At 46.3% G+C, this 19527-nt stretch overlaps 3 protein-coding genes across 3 annotated transcripts; 1 reads left to right on the top strand and 2 right to left on the bottom strand.

The window, feature by feature from the left end:
• The first annotated feature begins 694 nt into the window (after positions 1-694).
• LOC133903343 (probable E3 ubiquitin-protein ligase XBOS33) lies at positions 695-5165 on the top strand. Its single transcript, XM_062344668.1, has 10 exons — positions 695-1080; positions 1162-1221; positions 1624-1695; positions 1791-1999; positions 2069-2229; positions 2321-2379; positions 2492-2538; positions 2637-2780; positions 3425-3516; positions 4249-5165. The coding sequence occupies exons 1-10, from the start codon at positions 904-906 to the stop codon at positions 4788-4790; spliced, it is 1563 nt and encodes a 520-aa protein (XP_062200652.1). The 5' UTR covers positions 695-903; the 3' UTR covers positions 4791-5165.
• LOC133903344 (uncharacterized) lies at positions 5112-7513 on the bottom strand. The gene is made up of 5 exons (XM_062344669.1): positions 7229-7513; positions 6832-7097; positions 6106-6317; positions 5708-5975; positions 5112-5597 (listed from the first exon to the last, which is right to left on the bottom strand). Exons 1-5 carry the CDS (start codon positions 7248-7250, stop codon positions 5298-5300), a joined length of 1068 nt encoding a protein of 355 aa, XP_062200653.1. The 5' UTR covers positions 7251-7513; the 3' UTR covers positions 5112-5297.
• A 1805-nt stretch (positions 7514-9318) lies between these two features.
• On the bottom strand, positions 9319-11486 carry LOC133903279 (uncharacterized). The gene is made up of 4 exons (XM_062344581.1): positions 10908-11486; positions 10325-10536; positions 9932-10199; positions 9319-9843 (listed from the first exon to the last, which is right to left on the bottom strand). Exons 1-4 carry the CDS (start codon positions 11241-11243, stop codon positions 9562-9564), a joined length of 1098 nt encoding a protein of 365 aa, XP_062200565.1. The 5' UTR covers positions 11244-11486; the 3' UTR covers positions 9319-9561.
• Between the last annotated feature and the right edge of the window lie 8041 nt (positions 11487-19527).

Raw genomic sequence — 19527 nt, forward strand, 5'->3', positions numbered from 1 at the left:
TGGTCATACAGTTTTTGGAAGTAGTTTAAGATCAAACTAAATGTTGATGATTTGGTTCCAATTTCCCTATCCAAGTCCTAACATGCAAGTACAAAGATCATGCATCTTATCAAATCCTCTGGTAGATATTAATAATCAGCTGTGGATAAACATCTTTACTGATTTGGAAAAGGATTAAAAGATGAAATGAAGCAAATTCAAACCAACTTCTGTTGAACACGTAATGAAAGAGACCTTTTTGGCTCATCTTTTCTAGATAAGAAAACAACCACTTCTTCCTCCAAAACAAAAAGTGAGAAAGCCGTGAGCGTTGGCACGTGAGTGTTATCATGCAAATCAACTTGTGTCAGTCACTAAGCACAATCACATGATCACATCCGCACATGCTTTATGGCGTGTTTGTTTTTAATTTCAGATTGTAAGAATTTAGTTCATTTCATTTTTTTTTAAAACTCAATCTCATCAAATTGTGAATTATAGAATTTCGTAGTACAACGTGAATTATGGATTATGAGAATCAACTTTTAAAATACGACTATTTATTTTTAGTTTTAATTTTAGACTAGAATCTATAATTAGAATAGCTTACTCCTACCTGCCTACTAGCTACTGCTGTAGTGTCACATGAGTGAACCAAATTTAAAAGCCCAGTTCAAATAAAAAATCAAATCAAGAATATAAAATGCGATAAGAAAAAATAATAAAGGCCTTCCATTTCCACTCCCTCTGCTCCCCCTTCCTCCGGAGCTGCGAAATTTTGAGACCCCAAACAGACGAAGCGAAGACCACCCACCCCACCAGCCCCCGAAAAGCGCCCCTCGCCGCCGGCGACTCCGGCGGGTTCCACGCGCCCTCCGCCGGCGTACCGCGTGATTGCGGAGGCGCACCTCGCCGTCGCCGGCGATGGGCAACTCGCTGGGGTGCTCGGCCTCCGGCGAGCGGCTCGTGTCGGCGGCGCGCGACGGGGACGCCGTGGAGGCGCGGATGCTGCTGGAGCTCAGCCCGGCGCTCGCGCGCTACTCCACCTTCGGCGGCCTCAACACCCCGCTCCACTTCGCCGCCGCCAAGGGCCACCTCGACGTCCGTGCAATTCCCTCGCGCCCCTTCTGTATTCTGAGTGTTTCCATTCGATTCGATCACGAATTGTGGTTTCCCGTGCAGATTGTCACGCTGCTTCTGGAGAAAGGTGCTGACGTTAACGCGCGGAACTACTGCGGCCAGGTAGATCTTTCTGGACTTTCGGGGTTATAAAGTTTTCTCTTTGTGTTTCACTTCTTTATGCATGCCAATCGAACAAATGTTAAGATCTGTCATGTAGAATTGATCAATTTGACTACTCTGATGTCATCTTAAACAAAAAATGGTGTGAAGATTCAGTTTTTAGGCTATTTCTTATGTTGCTCTGTTCAGCGATAGGACAAGAAGACTCCATATTTTCTTTATATAAATTTTTACTCGTGCTCTGGAGCCGAACCAAGATTTGATTCAATTTGAAGTGCGTTGTGGCGCTACTGCTCCTTGCTTGGCCATGGATACTTGTCACATTTCTATTTGTTTCATTAATATTTATCTGAATTGAATACTTTATTGATTGGTTTTGTTTTCTTGGATGGATGGATCAAGACCGCGTTGATGCACGCTTGTCGGCATGGGCACTGGGAGGTGGTTCAGATGCTTCTACTCTTCAGATGCAATGTATGACGTTTTGTCATATAACTTTTCATGTGCTACATTTCTGCCTTGACACAAGGAGGTTGATGACTGTTGTGTGTGTTTGGGTTGCTTGGAAGGTTGCCAGGGCAGATTACTTGAGTGGTCGAACGGCATTGCATTTTGCAGCACATGATGGATTTGTTAGGTGTGTAAGGCTTTTACTTGCGGACTTTGTCCCAAGTGTTTCCTTGGAGGATATTGCCTCCTCAGTGGTGTATGGTGGTGATTGTCAGACGAATAGTGGGGGCAGTCCCAATTCTTCATCGGGACACAAGTTTAATGAATCGTACGTATTGTCAATGGATATAGCTTTACTGTTTGAAATGACCTGCCATTAACACAATGTTTGTTTTAGTGCCCGTGTGAGGTACATTAACAAGCCTGCTGATGGCGGTGTAACAGCACTTCATATGGCGGCGGTGAATGGTCATTTCGATTGCATGCAATTGTTGATCGACTTAGGTGCCAATGTCTCAGCTGTCACGTTTCCCTACGGTACTACAGCAAATTTGATAGGCAAGTGGTGATTCTCAGCTTGGATGGCATGTGTTAAATAATTCTAATTACCTTATATCAATGAGGTTTTAACTATATGCTGGTGGAACAGGAGCTGGCAGTACTCCTTTGCATTACGCAGCTGGTGGGGGGAACCTGGAGTGTTGTGAGGTAAGTTAATGTTATAAAGCAGCATCGCCTTTTGGACAAATACCTGTTTCCAGTTACAGTTGTCCCAAGTGGAATTGATTTGTTCTGATATTCGATGATGCCACTATTGCAGCTACTAATATCAAAAGGTGCTAGCAGGTTGACACTCAACTGCAATGGGTAAGAATTTAAAATCATGGATTAATCTTACCACTATAGTTATTTACTAAATTCACTTGATTAGTTTTATTTTATATTAACAATCATCTTGTGTTTAGGTGGCTTCCTATTGATGTTGCTAGAATATTTGGACGGCGTTCTGTGGAGCCATTACTTTCTCCAAATTCAAACTCAAGTGTTCCTGTATTTCAACCATCCAGTTACCTTGCCTTGCCACTCATGAGCATACTTAATATAGCCAGGTTAGTGCTTAGCAACTCATCACTTGTTGATTTCGTATGTCGGAAGTAAAATATTAGAGTTCTTACTTTTGTGGACAATAATGAGTGCTGGCTTTTGATGTGTGCATGTATTCTCTATGCTAAAAGGCTTTGGATATGTGAATGTATGCTCAGTGCTTTTCGAAAAAGTAAATACGGACACAATAAGAGCAGTTTCATTCTGTATACCAGGGGATCTAATATTTGCAAACAAATAGGCCTCTTAGTCTGTTGTATGATTGCAATATTTCCAGAAATGGTTACGCTCATTAAGTCAACTACTGAAATATATCATTGGTTGGGTTGGGTATGTAGCAAATATTGTCATTCATCCTTTTCTTTTCTTTCCATTTTTCGCCTTAAGTTTTCATGGTATAGTCAGCTCTCTCACTGCGCCGTTGATTATGTCTGGTATTATCTGAAATCGAGTTAATTGACTACACTGAATTGGAAGCGCTTCCGCTGAATCTCACCTGCTTTCACTAACTTGGCAATTTCACCTTGGAGATGCTTGGTGTTTTTTCCACTGATAACAATTCCACTCATAAGCACTCATTTTAAAATATTCAAATGATCAAAACATATCAAATGTTTGCTTATATATCTTCTTTGATGTGTATTTGCAGAGAATTTGGTTTGCAGCATACAATACCCTCTGTGGATGATAGCGATCTTTGTGCAGTTTGCCTTGAAAGGTCTTGTTCCGTAGCTACGGAAGGTGTGGCTTGTGCTCACATTACACACTTGCTTAAATATTATCCCATTCTTTCACTTATATTGATGCCTATTTGGGTTACTTTCTTTATAATTTCGTGAGGAGGTGGCTATCTAATCTCATCTAAGCTCTGTTTTGTTTTGGTTTGGCATTGCATGTTTATTTATTTTCCTGGTTTGTAGATGCACCAGTGCTTCATCTTCTCTACCCTTGCAACTGTCGTAGGAGAACAACACTGTATTTCAACCCTTGTAGTTATTATATAATCTGATAAGAATACCTGAACAGTTGAACTGTTTTATTTCACAACTAACTCAAAACATTCAACGAGAATTGCTTCAGTTGTAGACCTTGCTGTAATGATACACCTTTAGGCGATCATTCAATGGCGCAATGATTTTGAATTTCCAATTTTTGAAATTTACTTACCTAATAATTGCTCTTCTTTAATGGTTTTTTCTGGTTAATATGATGAATTGCATAAGATGCTAGATGCCACCATTTTTGAATTATATTTATGTCATTAAACCTTAGGAAACAGTGAGAGTAACATAAAGTGAAAGTAAAATATTAAAACACCGATGGCTGTTGCACAAGCTGAACTTGACTGTTTGGAGTGCCTTTACGCTTTCAGAAAGCTGTATGTTTTTTAATAGAATTTTTCTTGATCATGTACATCATGCCACAATGTGAAAAATGTACATGCTATCCTAACACTGTATTCTGTTCTTTCAGGTTGTGGTCATGAGTTCTGCATCAAATGTGCTCTCTATCTTTGCTCCACCAGCAACATCCGTGTAGAGTTCACAGGCCCACCTGGGTCGATCCCATGCCCTCTCTGTCGGAATGGAATAATGTCATTCACCAAGTTACCGAGCACACCAACAGAGGGGTTAAAATCAAGTTCATCGCTCGCATTATGCAATCCATGCATTCTAAACACCCAATCTGTGGACTCACCAGCAACTGTGTGCAAATCCGAAATCAGGCGCAACCGTGTAGCAGCTGTCTCTTCTGAGCTAGTCTGTCCACTCACCTGCAGCCCGTTCCCATCGTCAGCCCTCCCGACCTGCAGGTGCAGCGATGATGATCCATGTAGTGCTACAGAAGCACAGGATGGTTCTGAGATCCAATCTCCTCGACCCTCGCACAGTGCAAGTATGGAATTGGACAAGAGGGGAGAGGAGGATATGGACCGAACCAGCTGCTCAGGCATGTTCTGGAGTCGAAGGAGCTGCCACAGGGAGCAGCAGTGTAATGCAGAAATCAACGCATGATTCTTTATTTCTGGTTGTGAATAACTGAATATATTTGGATTCTTAGCAGCTCAATGTGGGAGATGAGCGCAGGTTAATTTTCCTCCCCAGCTGTGTTCCTTTCTCCTATTTACAGCCAACATTTTGTTGATTGGTGAATCCTGCAGCCGTTGCTGCCGTAGTGTGTACTGTATTGTAACATTTTTGTTACAATTGGTCATGTGCCTGTGAATCTAGATAGCTTCAAAGCCGCTAGTCAGTTACAGTTCTTTGTAGCTGTATGTAAATTACAGGACTTGGATTGAATTGCTTTCTGATTCTGGTTATAAAAATTATGTAAAATGAGTCAAATAACCCTCTATGATATATAGAAATAGATCTGCTTTCTTCTCTTCAGTACCTTTGTACTGTACAGTAGTGGCTCAGCTGTTCAGCCTATTCTCACAAGAAGTGCTTTTCTTTAGCATTGCTTTACCTACGGCAGACCTGCCATGTACTTCTACCCGCAAGATGCCGTCTTGGAGCATGTTACGCGGACGCCGTCGCCGGCAGGAGCCTGCTGACGATCTTGTCGCCGAGACCCGGCACTGCAGACAAAAAGTGTCCCACACCGGAGAGCTCGTGGTAGTGGACCCAGCCAACCCGGCGGCATATGTGCCGCTGCAGCTGCACCGGCACGACGCCGTCCTCGTCGCCCTGGAACAGGTGCACCGGGAACGGCGGTTCCTTGAGGTCGGTCGGCTCGAACTCCGGCCACCTCCCGAACATCACCGCCATGTCGCGGTAGAACGACTCCTGCAACCCCTGCTGCGTCGCCAGCCTCGCCTTCTGCACACGCCACAAGAACACACCACTGAAGATGAGCACGGCCTCTGCAAGTGCAGACGCAAACAGATGTCATGATGGAAGGATCGACTTGAGCTGGCGAACAAACGAACCTTCTGGAACATTCCGTTGGAGAGGGCCATGACGCGGTTCTTCTCGTCGAGCGCGTTGGGGAAGGGGGCGGAGCCGTCGATGACGGTGGAGGTGGGCAGCCAGGTCTGGTTCATCCACCAGTGCAGCAGCCACGGCGCGTAGTAGGCGACCCTGAGCGACCACTGGTCACCGACCGGCTGCATCCTGTACAGCTGCCGAGCCAGCCCCCTCGGCAGCCCCGACCACCGGTAGTTGATCACCGGCGCCATCATCGCCAACCCTGCCAGCCTGCATCGCCATCATCACCCCCCAATGGAGGTCTTTTTTTAGACATTTCCACGGTCTCCAAGACGTAACTTTGACTGCTCTAGACTACGCTCGCTTTAGCGATGTCAACTGTGATGTAGTAGTGGTTTACCTGTGCGGGATGTATTTGACGGAGGCCCAGCCGGCGTGGCAGCCGAGGGAGGAGCAGATGAGGTAGAACTTGGGGCCGAGGCCGAGCGCGTCGGCGAGGTCCTGGATGTCCAGCGCCGCGCTCTTGAGCGACCGGCGCGGGTCCGGGTCGCTCTCGCCGTACCCGGCGCGGTCGAACGCCACCATGTACACGCCCAGCTGCTCCAACAGTTCCTGCGTGCCAGGTAGTCCATTCAGCAGTTCAATTAGTCACACTGCTGCCATGTACAATTTCTACGGCGGCGTGATGTGAGGCTGTGAGCCATGGGCTGAAAATGATTAGCCATGCATCTACCGGCGCATGCACACGCTCCAGGTAGGAAAAACAGCGAGAATTCTACGGTGCCTAGCCGTTTTCGTGGAACAGGTTCGCCGAAGCCCGAACGTCGATGCGTGTTTTTGACGGAAATTAGGCGAGCGAACACGACGCCGGCACGTACGCTACGTAGCAGCCGGCCGGACCGTCAAGTCCTCAAGGCCGGAGTTGGGCGTTGGTATCTGCCTTGGCGTACGTCCTTGGACGAAACACGCGGTTGGTGGTGGAGTTGGTGCTGGCCATGACCACCAGCAGCGCGAGCCGGTGCCGGTTCACTAGTGGCTGCCACAGCCGGAAGCACCATGCGCCCGCGGAAGCGCAAGCGCGTATCTTGTGCTGGGCGGTGCGGTGGTGTAGGCGCGCGAGACCAACCTGGGAAGCGCGGGGCGAGTCCATGCGGCCGCCGGAGAAGCCGTGCGAGTACACGACCTTGAACCGCGCCCTGTCCCTGCTCACCCCGGACTCCGCGTACGCCAGGTACCGCCCGTCCCGCACCCGCACCCTCGGCGCCGTCACCGGGGGACCGCCGGGCGTCCGGCACGGCGTCGGCGGCGGGGGACGGACGGCGTTCACGAACCACCCCACCACCAATGCCGCCACCATGAGCACCAGCAGCCCCACCGGGGTGCTTCCGGTCCCTGCGTGCCCAACCAGTTGCAACGCATCAAAATTTAAAGAAAGCCAACACATCATGCTTGCACGCATTGCACCGATCACACGCCACAAAAGCTGCTGCATTTTTCATTCTTGTGTGTGCTACTGCGTCTACCTGTGGAAGCAGCTGCAGCCATTGGAAATGGAGTTTGAGTTGGGAAAGAAATGGGTTGGGTTATGTGGTGTTGATGGTGCAGGAAGGGCTTGTGGGGAGAGGGTGGTGCTGAAAATGTCTGAGGTATTGGGCTAAGCTATTGCTAGCTGAATAGTGATGACGCTTTGCTGAAATGCGGTAGTGGAGGAGCAAGCCTTTCACCAACCTACCGACGTCTGTCTCTGCACAAATATGTGCTACATTATCGACCGATAGATCTCACTGGTGCGTGCTTTTTTGGTCATGCCCAATTGCCAATAAGAAATATCTCACCCACCGCCCATTTTGAAAGTGGTCTTCCCGATCCTGAAAAGCTTTGGTTTCTCTGAAAATGAATAACAACTAGTGGGTCATGTAATGTCAGATATTGCAGTTATTTGATATAAAAGATCGAGTTTACACAAGTTCTAGTCTCTTTTACTAATGATTAATGAAAACTCCATGGTTTTATAGACATATTACCTATGATATCATAACACATACTAGGATATGCTACTCCGGTTTGACTACAAATTATTCAGTAATTGGTGACGGTTTCATAAACTTGAAAAACTTTGTGAATTGAAATTTTTATTTACATGAGCATGACATAGGTGATGATGTTTTGCTAAAAGTTGCATCCATTGTTGCTTTCCTAGAGGCGTGGTGCCACCAAGAGTCTATTGTGCTCCCTCTGAATTACGTCCCATGGTTCTCCTTCAGTAGTTCAAATTTTTAGTTGGGGTTGTTGGAGAAGTATGAATGGAGAACAATCTTCATCCCTTTGGTTTCTCATGTCAAAGTACCTTTCTAGAATCTCCTCACCAACTCCAAACGCTGACCTCTCGTGAGAGCCTGTAGACCAGTGACCATGAGATGATAGTCGCCTGTGTGGGTCGGTAGTGATCTTGGTGGGTAAAGACTTGTTTTAGACGCTGTACAGCATTATTGCCAATGCACATTGTTCTGTGGATGTGGTAAAACCACGGTATAACCTGACTTGTTTGCATATTAGAATCATTCTTTAGACTTGGTTAGCTCCTTGTCTCATGCCAATTTTCTTCTGATTTCGCATCTCCAAGTCATTCCAGCAGTATATATGTTCTGTGTTAAAGCCGAAGAATAGAGCCAGTAACATCGTCAATGATGCAATATTTCTGTCAAGAACAGTGTGTTGACATTTTTGGCAGAATGAACGACATGCTTTATCAGTTTACCTGTTGTGATTTTTGTGAAATCTCGGAACCATTCTTCATCACCCTTTACCATGTTTTGGCTGGTCTTCATTTCAGTTGTTCTGTAGTATGCTACCAATGATTTTGTCACCAGAAAATTGAATCTTCCCCTGAACCTGATGTCATTCCAAGCCAAGTCCCATTTTGTATAAATGAATTCACTTCATTTGTGCAAACTTCAATCTCAATTGATTTTACCAAAGAATATGGCCGGAGTTTTTTTTAGGAACATAGCCGGAGGCTTGACTTGTAGAGTACGGCAGTTTTAGTTCAATTTAAAATGGTTTGGGAAAATAAAACAACCGAGCCAAATGGAAAAAGCCCGTGGAGACAGACTTGTGCCCAATACTGTAGCGAAACCTACAGAATCAGCTTGCTGTAGCACTACACTACTCTCATTATCGTGTGGTATGAGTGTTTGAAAGTTCTTCGGTTTCGCTCTTCCATAAGTTCCACCGAAGATACGAGGATGACATTTCGGCAAAACTCCTTAGAAAGTTCTTCAGTTTTTCTCTTCCAGAAGTTACACCGAAGATAAGAGGATGGCATTTCGGCAAAACTTCTCCTTAAAAAGTTCTTCGGTTTCGCTCTTCCATAAGTTACTCCGAAGATAAGAGGGTGTCACTTCGGCAAAACTTCTCCTTTCCTCCTTACGAATTGCCAGGGTGCAACTCACACCGGTCTCAATTGATTCATATAACATTATGAATAAATGAGTGAGCGAGATCAATGATTTGGTATTTTGATGCTCATTTGAGAACGATGGCCTAACTAGACAAAATTATTTCCTCTATTGGTCAATAACGGTGAACTCTGCAGTCTCTACCACATCCTAAATTGAAAAAAAGATCAGAGTGGTATAGTATCACTTTCTGCTAAAGATTTTTTTTTCACTTTGCAGGGCTTCTTGGCCGCAAAATTTCATTAAAAAAGAAATAAAGAAAGAACAAAATCTACAAGCTGCCTCATGTCCCCATGTTTCATGACAACTTAATCAAACACTGTACTGTACTTTGCATCATGCTAAGCTAAAACCAACACTCATGTACTTTCTTGATACTACAACGCCTTTGCGGCGGCTCAACCGAAAAGTGTCCGGAGAACGGTGTCCCCCAGCCCGGGGACGGCGGACATGAAGTGGCCGGTGCCCGGGAGCTCGTGGTAGTTCACCCACCTGAGCTTCCCTGCGATGTGCCGCTGCAGCACGACCGGCACGAGCCCGTCCTCGTCGCCCTGCCATAGGTGCACCGGGCACGGCGGCTCCGGCATGCCCATCGGGTCGAACTCCCACTTGCCGAACATCACCGTCATGTCCCGGTAGTACGACTCGTGGATGCCTTGCTGCGTCGCCAGCTCCCTCTTCTGCACGCAAGAAATCGCAATATTCTCGTTAGGTGCTGCGTAATTAGCAATTGCGTTTACTGTTCTAGCTTCAAGAACAGTGACTCACTTTCTGGAGAGTGCCGTCGGCGGTGAGGGTGCGGCGGATCTCTGCGTCGCGCTTGTTGGGTAGGTGGGTGGTGTTGTCGACGACGGTGGAGGTGGGCAGCCAGCTCTGCTCCATCCACCAGTGGAGGATGCCGGGGGCGTGGTGCGACACGCGCAGCGCCCACTGGTCGCCGTACTCCTGCTTGCCGTACTCCTCCGCCGCCAGCTCCGCGGGGAACCCGGGCCACCAGTAGTTCACCACCGGCGCCAGCATCGCAGCTCCGGCGATCCTGCAACAACGTGCCATCACACTGTTAACAACCACGTACTCTGTCGCGACACAAACCAGTTGACATGACCAGATGAGCAAAATCAGTGCCAGAGAAGTGGTAGTGGCTGACGTGGACGTACGTACCTGTGGCGGATGTACTTGAGCGCGCCCCAGACGGCGTGGCAGCCGAGGGAGAAGCCGACGACGTAGAACTTGTCGCCGAGGCCCAGAGCGTCAGCGAGCTCCTCGATGTCCAGCGCCGCGCTCCTCACCGAGCGGTTCGGGTTCGGGTCGCTCTCGCCGTAGCCGGCGCGGTCGAAGCCGACCATGTACACGCCCAGCTCCTCAGCCACTTCCTGTATTACACAGATGGGATACGTGTTTATTCGTCAGTGTTACGCACGGCAAAAAAAAAAAAAAATTCAAACAATGTCTGGAAAAAAATAGCAGTAACGAGAATCGTTCATAGTTCTGACTTGTTATTCTGACTTGTGACGTTATGATGACACAACACAATAAAGTTTAGTGGAATGGAACAGTTCAGCGTATGCTGAATCGAACTGATGTTCTAAATGCAGAGATGAACGGATCAGCAAATCCGCGGCGCCATTTCTCGCATCGCAGGCCGCAGAACGAAAAGCCGCGCGGGGCGACGAGACGCGCTGGAGCCTCACGACTCGACGGCTCAAGAAATGCTCCGGAGGAGGAGGAGGAGAAGGCCACTAACCGGTGAGGCGCGGAGGCTGTCAAGGCGCGAGCCCGTGAAGCCGTGCGAGAAGACGATCCTGTACCGCGCGCTCTCCCTGGGCACGCCGGACTCCTCGTAGGCCAGGTGCCGTCCGTCGCTCAGCCGCACCCGCCGCGCCGTCACGGGCGGCCCGCCGGGCGTCCCGCACACCCGCGGCGCCGGCGGCTGCAGCACGGCCCGGCAGAGCCACTCGCCGAGCTGCCCCACGAGCGGGCCCGTGCCCAGCGAGTAGTCGTGCGGCCCGCCCCCCTCGCCCCTCTTGCCGCCGCAGCTCGGCGCCGCCGCCGGCGTCGATGTCCACATCAGCCTGTCCATGACCGATCAGGCTGCCGCCTTCTGCCTTGGGATCGGTGGTTGCGCAGCTAGCTTGTCCGGGCTCGCCTCTCCTGCCGGCTTGACGTTGCGCTGTGACACAACGAGGGATGATTGGTACAGCCGGAGGGAGGGAGGGAGCGGTAGGTGGCCAGCAAGCATCCGCGCGCTGGTGCTATTTATCGGCCGCCTGGCGAGGCGTACGTGCATGTGGACGTGGTCGGGCTTCGTGCTCGTTCGCTTCGCTTGCGGCTTGGCGACTTGGCTTGTTTATTCGCTGAGAACGACGCGGTTTTACGGGGTATTTCGCCACGCGCGTCCGTGTCCGTGTGATGACCAACGCAGGTTCGCAGCCTGTGGCAGAGCTACAAAGTAGAGGGCTTTTTTCTCTTCTTCTTCTTCCTTTTCTTTTTTCTTCCTCTGGCTCCTCCTCCTTTTCTTTTTTCTATTTCATGCCCAAAAATTAAAGAAGAAAGTGGGCTCAAACACTCCTACTACCCCGGTGGATCCGCCGCCGCCGCCGCCGCCGCCGCCGCTGCACGGGTAGCCGGAACGGAACCTACGCGGACGCCTTGGATTGAGTAATCAGATTCTGTGTTTCTGTTGACTGTGGAGTATAAAGTTCTTTGGATACTCCTTTTGATTATCTTTTTCTGAAACAAAACATTTTGATTAGTTTATTTGCACCTGTTCCACAAAGAGATTAGTTTACCGTATTCACTTGAACAACTTGTTCGTTGGGGCCGAGGCTCCACACACACGCGCGCGCGCGCGATATATATATATATACGTATACATATATATACATATATGTATATATATACATATACATATACATATATACACATATATATATACATATACATACATATACATATACATACATATACATACATATACATATACATATATATATACATACATATATATATATACATATATACATACATATATATATATATATATCTCCATGCTTCATGTGTTTTTGTTTGATTTGTCTTTTGCCTTGTTCTCCTATTTGCTCCCATTTTTCAGTGACCGGAGTTACACAAAACTGCTAGAAACACTTACCAGTCCGCGCACCCAACCTTGACCAACTCGTACGCGCTCCGCGTATTCCGGGAGGCGGCAGTTGTGCCAAAACCGATTCCACGACAAAGCTCCACTTGTCCAATAGCCTTTTGTCAGACAACATGTAGAGACAAGGGCAGCGAAACCTTGCGTGCAGGCGGTGCACTCGTGCACTGTACACAAGCAATTTCGTCCATGCATGTACACATCTCGCACAGCTGGAGTGATCTAGAGGTGCCTGCTTCTGAACTAAATTAATTACTAGCCTAACTTAGTTAGGTGAGAATGATATACGTGTATACTATATAAGTTTACGTGCCCGTGGTCCGACTCTTGCACTTCTAGCAAGGTCACGCTCAAGTCAGATATGAGGAAAAAAATACAAAACCTCCCTTCAAAATTCACTTGAATTTTGACTTTCTCTCTCAAAAAATGTTTTTGTTGCAACCCCTAAGTTTGGCTTTGTTACAAAAATCACCCTAAAAATTCAAAAAATAAAAAAATCACAAAAAATTCTAAAAAAACTAGAAACAATTCTAAGACCTTCTGTGATTTTTTTTTTCAAAAATAATATCCTTTGCATCATATTTCATGGAGAGGAAATTTGGAAAAAAAAGAAAAACATGCAACTCATTTATTAACTCATGTTATTTTAACTTTGTCATATCTACCATTATTTTTCCTACACAAATCATTGTTTAATTAAACTAATAAAAGTGGTTTCACTAATTTTAGGTGTTATGTATTAGTTATGAATTAATCTATCTGCAATACATTTACTCAATCCTGCACGTTACAATAACTATTTCAAGATTTCATATATTTTTATAAGATAGAGGATCATGTAAGAAGACTAAAAAAATTGGTTTCATGATTTTTGGATTAGTAAATAATTAACTATGCATTTAACTCGAATTGATAAATGAGCTACATATTTTTTTTCCAAACTTCCTCTCTATGAAATATGATGCAAAGGATATTATTTTCGAAAAAAAATTCATATAAGGTCTTAGAATTATCTCTAGTTTTTTTATTTTTTGTGATTTTTTTATTTTTTTTAATCTTTGGGGGTGTTTTTCAAACAAAACTGAACCGTGGGGTATTTTCTGCAACAAAATAACTTCTAGAGGAAAATCAAAATCTAAGTGATTTTTAAAGGTTTTTTTACATATTTCCCCGATACAAAGGTTCATCTATTGGTGAACTGGAATGCGGGAATGGAACCGAGCCATAACACGCTTTACCATATCCAGATAATAGTGCCGTTTTATGTCACCATGGCGCACGTCATCTTTGCATCACATTGACAACGCAAAAAAAAAAAATCACAAGAATTTCTCTAGATATAGATTTTTTTTTAAAACTCGAGAATTTCTGTGTTCCGTACGCATCCTTAGTAGGAGTGGCTAAGGGGCGGTAGCTGCACCAGCCCTAGCTCGCATCTCCGGATAGTGGATACAAAATCACCGTTGCAGCAAGGTTCTCAGGAAACGGATTTCTTCCGAGGTAGGCTGCAACAGTGATAGTATTATTATATAATTAGTGAGTATTAATTTATATTAGTATATTTTAAATTAGATTAAGGTTTAATATGGTAAATTAAATACTATAGAGTGTATTTATATAAAATAAATGTCACATTAACATTTGTTTTTTTTATTTCAATCAAATACAATACATACTTATACGGGTAACTAAACCTAATCTCTTCTCAACTAGATTTAAAATATACAGCCATTCAAACAAATAGCACTGTATACATACATCCTGACTCAAATAAGCCTGACTCACTAAATATAAGCCAGGTTATGACCATACTGACAACTAAACGAACACTAAGCAAACGTAACGGTAACGCGATCATGTGGTCTGGTCGCAGAGGAGTTGCCATTGCGAGCTTTGCAACCCCGCATGCTTCGGTGAAAGGTAACAATGATCAATAGCGTGAGGTTCCTACGAACACACCCAGGATAGCAGGCGCATATGCCCGGCGCCAAGGCAGCAACACATTGTGCACATTAATACTGTTTTGTGCGAGGGAAACTCGCGTCGAGTTTGTATTTTGTAACTTTATATGAAGTATTTGCGGGCGGGCCAGTATATAGAGTATACGAAAAAGGGAGACAATGTAATGAAATTGTAAACTTTATTCATTCATATCGAATTCATAAAGTGCATCTTTCAATTACAAAGTTTTACTCCACAACGCACACGCTATCTGACTTTCTTTTATATGCTTTGGCGATTGCTTTGTCTTGGTTCCCAGGGCTTCATAAAGCTCTCCGGTTAATTACGTCCGTCTTCGGGTTACCCCCGATTAAACTGCGTTGGCGGTCATCGTATTCAAGTCGTCTCTGAGTCGGCAAGGCTGTAGTCACGAGCAACACAGACCAAGTAAAGTAAGCATTAGAAATCAAAAGCAGTAGAGAACGGAATAACAGCCTAGCGTGAGCTCTTTTTTTTTTTTACTGTTTATGCATCCCAGGTCATCATCGGTCACGTATGGCCTCGGAATTGTGTTTGTATGAAGAGGTGAGCTAGGAGCAGCACACCGCGTAGCTTCGACTGGAAGCGACAGCGTGGCCACAACCAGGAGCTTCGACGTCACGCTTGACTCACTAAACTTCTCTTCGGGCCTCGGACGTGTCCTCATCGACCGTCTCCGAATGCAACATGCCACAAAGGCGAGGGTAATCACGGTTGGGCCACGAAGGCTCTTTCCATAATGGTACATATTTTCCTTTGCGATCAGTATTATCAACCAGCCACTTAGGCACAATGCCACAAAGGCAAAGCCACACAGGCCAGTGATCACAATAGGCCACAAAGGCACTTTGTTTCTTTTGTGCAATAAGCGTCAGTGGACAACCACATATGCATAGCGACAGTATCAACCAACAAGAGAGCCACCACAGTAGGGAGTCAAGACCACATCACTATTGCCGATGGAAAAGAGCAGCAGCAAACTTGCCACACCACTAGTGATAACATTAGCACATTGGCAACGAAATCACCAGAAGTGGATTAGTAACAAAGAGCAGCTAGCAAATGACCCATCTCCAGCAACATTACAGGTTGCCATAGCCAGTCACAACATCCCTCAGGCCCTAGATGAATAAGGAGCAGAAACAACACAAAGTTGATCAACATAGCAGTGATCGAGATCCGAAACTCATCATCGACTATGGGCGAGCAGCACCACCACGCAGGCGATACCAGCAAGTCGTTGTCTTAGGCATAAGATAGAAGCAGCAGAAAGGGTTGGGCCTCAAAACTGATCATCCGCCGACGCCACAAAGGCAAAAGCCACACAGGCTGGGTAATAACATGTGAGCCACAAAGGTATCAGCCATAGCACTGAACATCCTTAAAAAGGATTAGGTATCTGGCAATAATTCAATACTGGGGCAACCAGAAAAAGCCCACCTTTGGTATTCTTTTACATCAAATGATCACCACCAGGCAGCAGCCATAGCACCGAACATCCTTAAAAAAGATTAGGTATCTGGCAATAATTCAATACTGGGGCAATCGGCAAGAAAGCCCTTTGAAAGTTTTCTTCCGTGCAACATATGCTCACCAACAAGCCATCACAGAACATCGGAATTCATGGGCCGTAAGAGAACAACCACATTTATCCGATAATCAAAGATAGCTACAAAATAAAACAACAACTGGGACCATGCTGGAGTTGCACCATCATCAGAGAGAAGGGCAGCAACCGAGCCTCAGTTTTATCATCACTGGCCACGACGAGAAGCACGACGGCCGGGCTACCACAGAGCACTAGAGAGACACCAGCACGAAGGCCGGGCACACAGAGAATAGAAGGGAGGAAAGGATCACACCTGAGCCTCACCTTGTGGGACGGCAATGGAGGAACTCAGGCTGACCATGGCGATCAGCGGGGGTGTTGGTGTGTCGGTGTAGCAACGACGATGACGCACAGCAAAAGCGTCGGCCAGCAGCAGCGAAGGGCAGTGGCGCAAAGTGGCAAGGCTCCTGCTTGTTCTCCAAAGATCTCTCCCTTCTCCCGAGCACCCCTCCCTGCCTTTCATAGGGGTGGCTCGGGGTTCCCACGGGAGGAGATAAACTTGAATTAGTTGGGATTTCCATGGATTCGGTCGGTCGGACTCCGATTCAAAAGCAACTGAGCCGAATTTGCTTATAGATAGGAACGGGATCGGATAGAGATAAAAGGGGATATGGAGAGAAAGGTAGGCGGTGCGGGCCTAAGTATGGCGATGCGCTCAGGAGGCCTCGGGCCCAGGGGCCGAGTGGTGTGGCAGCTCAGGCCGCCAGCGCCGTGGGGTGGCTAGGGCCCGGGAGAGGGGCGGCGCGACGCGAGGTAGCGGCGGGGTGGCGGTGCCCTCGGTGTGCTCGGGAGAGAGGCACAAGTGGAGAAGATGAATAGGAGGAGGCGCCCCTCAGGTCCGCTCGGGTGGAACAGATAAGGAGAAGGGGAGACGGGCCGGCTCAGGCCAAAAGGCTGGGCCAGCTGAGGCCTTTCCCCTCTTGCAAAAATCTAGCACTAGATATCTCAAATAAACTCATGGGTGAGAAGTCAAGAAGTTAGTGCTTAAAGTCGATTGAATTGGATGAGTCTCAGAGTTTTTATTCTTACCGTAGTGTCCGATGCTGAAGGACTTGTACTCATCGGACCTTATTCTTGTTCTGAGCAGAAACTGAATGACCTCACCGGATTATTCGGTGATAGTAAATATGCGAACCAGAATATTAAACAGAAAAGACATTTTTTGAGGAAAATTGAAGTTAAGTACACCGGATTATCCAATGTTCAGAGAAGATGACCACCGGAGCATTTAACAAAAAGTTGGAATTTCAAAGGAATTGGAATTTAAGGTACCGTATGGTTTGGTGTTGAGATGTGTAACACACCAGAGCATTTTCAGACTTGGTATCTCAGTGCATGGGAAATGAACTCACCGGGTTGTCCGGTAATGTGGTATGAAGAACATCGGAACTTTTCAGGCAACGACTACTGACAGCTGGCAGACTAGCTTTTGGAAAAGGTTACTCACAGAATTATCCGATATGTATAATGATATGTGTACTGGACCATCCGATGCTCACATAAAGTGTGGATGGTTGGGCAACGGCTAGATTTGGACCTCTAGCCTATATATACCCCTCAGTCGGTTTCATTTGTCTCTCTTGCAACCTAGAGGAGTTCATACACTGTGTGTGTTATCAAAAAAATAAAGGAGAGCATTTAAGTTGATTTCCAAGTCCCTAATTTAGTGTTAAGGACTTCATTAGTGCTTTAAGAGTAACGAGTGTACATCTAGCTGTTGTTTAGGCTTGATAAGGATCAAATGAACCAGTTAGCATGTTACTCTTGGTGGTTGACAACACCTAGCCTGTCGTGGTGATTGGAGATGTTCTCGGTGAGCTCTTGGACTTCTTGTGGGAACTACAGGAAGAGCTTGTACTTGGTTTAATGTCCGCTAATTCAGAGATAGAGAATTGGCGATCACTAGTGAGCACTTGAGTCTTGGTGACTCAAGAGGGAGTGATATCCTTGTGTGGATACTCCAAAGGGATTAGAGGAGAGTGCCAACTCTTCGATACATCAGAAAAAATTACCAGTGTCATATTTCCCTACTTTCTTTCTATTCTGCAATTTACTTCTAGCATCTACTTTTGTGCAAGTTTTAATTCCGGAATTTACTCTTAAGTTATATGCTTGCATGTTTGTTCTCCATATTCTAGCTTGCTTGCTCGAGTAGTTGTATTTCTTTCTTATAGACTAAGGTTGCTCCTTGTTCTACGAATCAATAATTGTTTTAAGGTTTGATTAGAGCCCTATTAATCCCTCTCTAGGGCTATTAGATCCTTTCACTAGTTCGTTGTGACGGCCAAGGACGGCACGATGGCAAGACAACAAGTGATGGATGTGGCGGTTAGTTCGGCGCAGTGGCAAGATGGCGGGTGGCGAGCTGCGGTAGCTAGCCTAGCATAGTAGGAGTTAGATCGTACAGCAGCCAAAGACATTGTGGTAGCAAGGTAGGGAGTGGTGGCCTAGTTCGATCCTACGATGGCCAGTTTGGTGCGGGGCCAGCTTGGTCCCTAGGGCGACGAGGCAGTCTCGAAGGTAGTGGTTGGCGTAGTATGTTGGCGGTTAGGTTCCTCTCTGTGGTGGTCGGTCTCACATGGAGACGATCAATTTGGTGTGAGGGTGGGCTGACCGATGCTCTACATGCAGGGGTGTGTTGGTGGCCGGTGTTATTGCTGATGGTGTTGCGCGGTGCGTGTTGTGCTCTCTCCAACCGGCCCAGGAAGATAGGAGTATCGAAAGAGGATCATTGCTCGTGTGACTGGATACCAACCTGACAGTGAAGGCTTTTTTTTTATCAGGTAAAGTCGTTGCTTGCTTCTGTAACCAATGAGCATCATAGAGTTAAGCTGATGTGTATGCCTCACTTTTTTTTTTTTGGATTGGAAAGTATTCACATCACATCCCAGAGTAGGTGAACGTCCATTTGACAGAAAAGAAAGAACGCAAGGGAGAAAAAAAGAAAAATTGCATAACCCCTAGAAGTCGTATTGATTTTGAGTTTTTCTCTATAGCCGGTTTCTCTATAACCTTCTATTTTGGCATGTTTTGATCCCCTCCCGGCCCCCCTCATGTTCCTGATGTACTCATCAGGCTTGGTTTTCACTAATATGGTATGATTGGACGACAACTTACTATTCCTAGATAGGTCCTATCGACTATGGTTATGAGTCTAAAGATACCGATCAAGGATATGAACGTAATGATGAATAATAACAATGTAAAGAACGAGTCATACAAGCACACCGCACTAAGAAAAAAATTTACAAGCTATCGTCCAACAATGTCAAAATATCAAAATAATGTCAAAATCATCCAGTACTGGGCGTGACTATTATAACCATCAGTACTCAGGTTATGGTGGTCACAGTTAGTCAGGGATCCACAGCACAGCAAGCTCCAACCCCACTTGGTTATCAAACCCAAGGGCACCACCAGCAGAGCTACCATTCTTTCAGTTATGGTGGGCATCAGTCTGGTATCTCTAGCGCAACAAATTTCTTCGACCGCAGCTGCTGCGAGCTACTCTGGTCGTACTAGTCAGCAACAGACTACACCATCGACAACTGTATATGCTGTTCCACCACCGCTGCCAGGCTATGCCACCCAGTCTGCTTGGGGGCGGTGTTGGGCACAGAA

Source organism: Phragmites australis, chromosome 21 (assembly GCF_958298935.1).
Source record: "Phragmites australis chromosome 21, lpPhrAust1.1, whole genome shotgun sequence".
NCBI classification, from domain to species: domain Eukaryota; kingdom Viridiplantae; phylum Streptophyta; class Magnoliopsida; order Poales; family Poaceae; genus Phragmites; species Phragmites australis.

Bases quoted from the DNA above. Each gene is read 5' to 3' on its own strand.
- LOC133903343 (XM_062344668.1), top strand. From the start codon at position 904: ATGGGCAACTCGCTGGGGTGCTCGGCCTCCGGCGAGCGGCTCGTGTCG. The intron at 1,081-1,161 runs GTCCGTGCAATT...TTTCCCGTGCAG, and splicing joins CCGCCAAGGGCCACCTCGAC to ATTGTCACGCTGCTTCTGGA. The intron at 1,696-1,790 runs GTATGACGTTTT...GTTGCTTGGAAG, and splicing joins TTCTACTCTTCAGATGCAAT to GTTGCCAGGGCAGATTACTT.
- LOC133903344 (XM_062344669.1), bottom strand. From the start codon at position 7,250: ATGGCTGCAGCTGCTTCCACAG. The intron at 7,098-7,228 runs GTAGACGCAGTA...TTGGGCACGCAG, and splicing joins GGCTGCAGCTGCTTCCACAG to GGACCGGAAGCACCCCGGTG. The intron at 6,318-6,831 runs GTTGGTCTCGCG...CCTGGCACGCAG, and splicing joins ACTCGCCCCGCGCTTCCCAG to GAACTGTTGGAGCAGCTGGG.
- LOC133903279 (XM_062344581.1), bottom strand. From the start codon at position 11,243: ATGGACAGGCTGATGTGGACATCGACGCCGGCGGCGGCGCCGAGCTGC. The intron at 10,537-10,907 runs GTTAGTGGCCTT...TGTGTAATACAG, and splicing joins ACAGCCTCCGCGCCTCACCG to GAAGTGGCTGAGGAGCTGGG. The intron at 10,200-10,324 runs GTACGTACGTCC...ACGTTGTTGCAG, and splicing joins CTCAAGTACATCCGCCACAG to GATCGCCGGAGCTGCGATGC.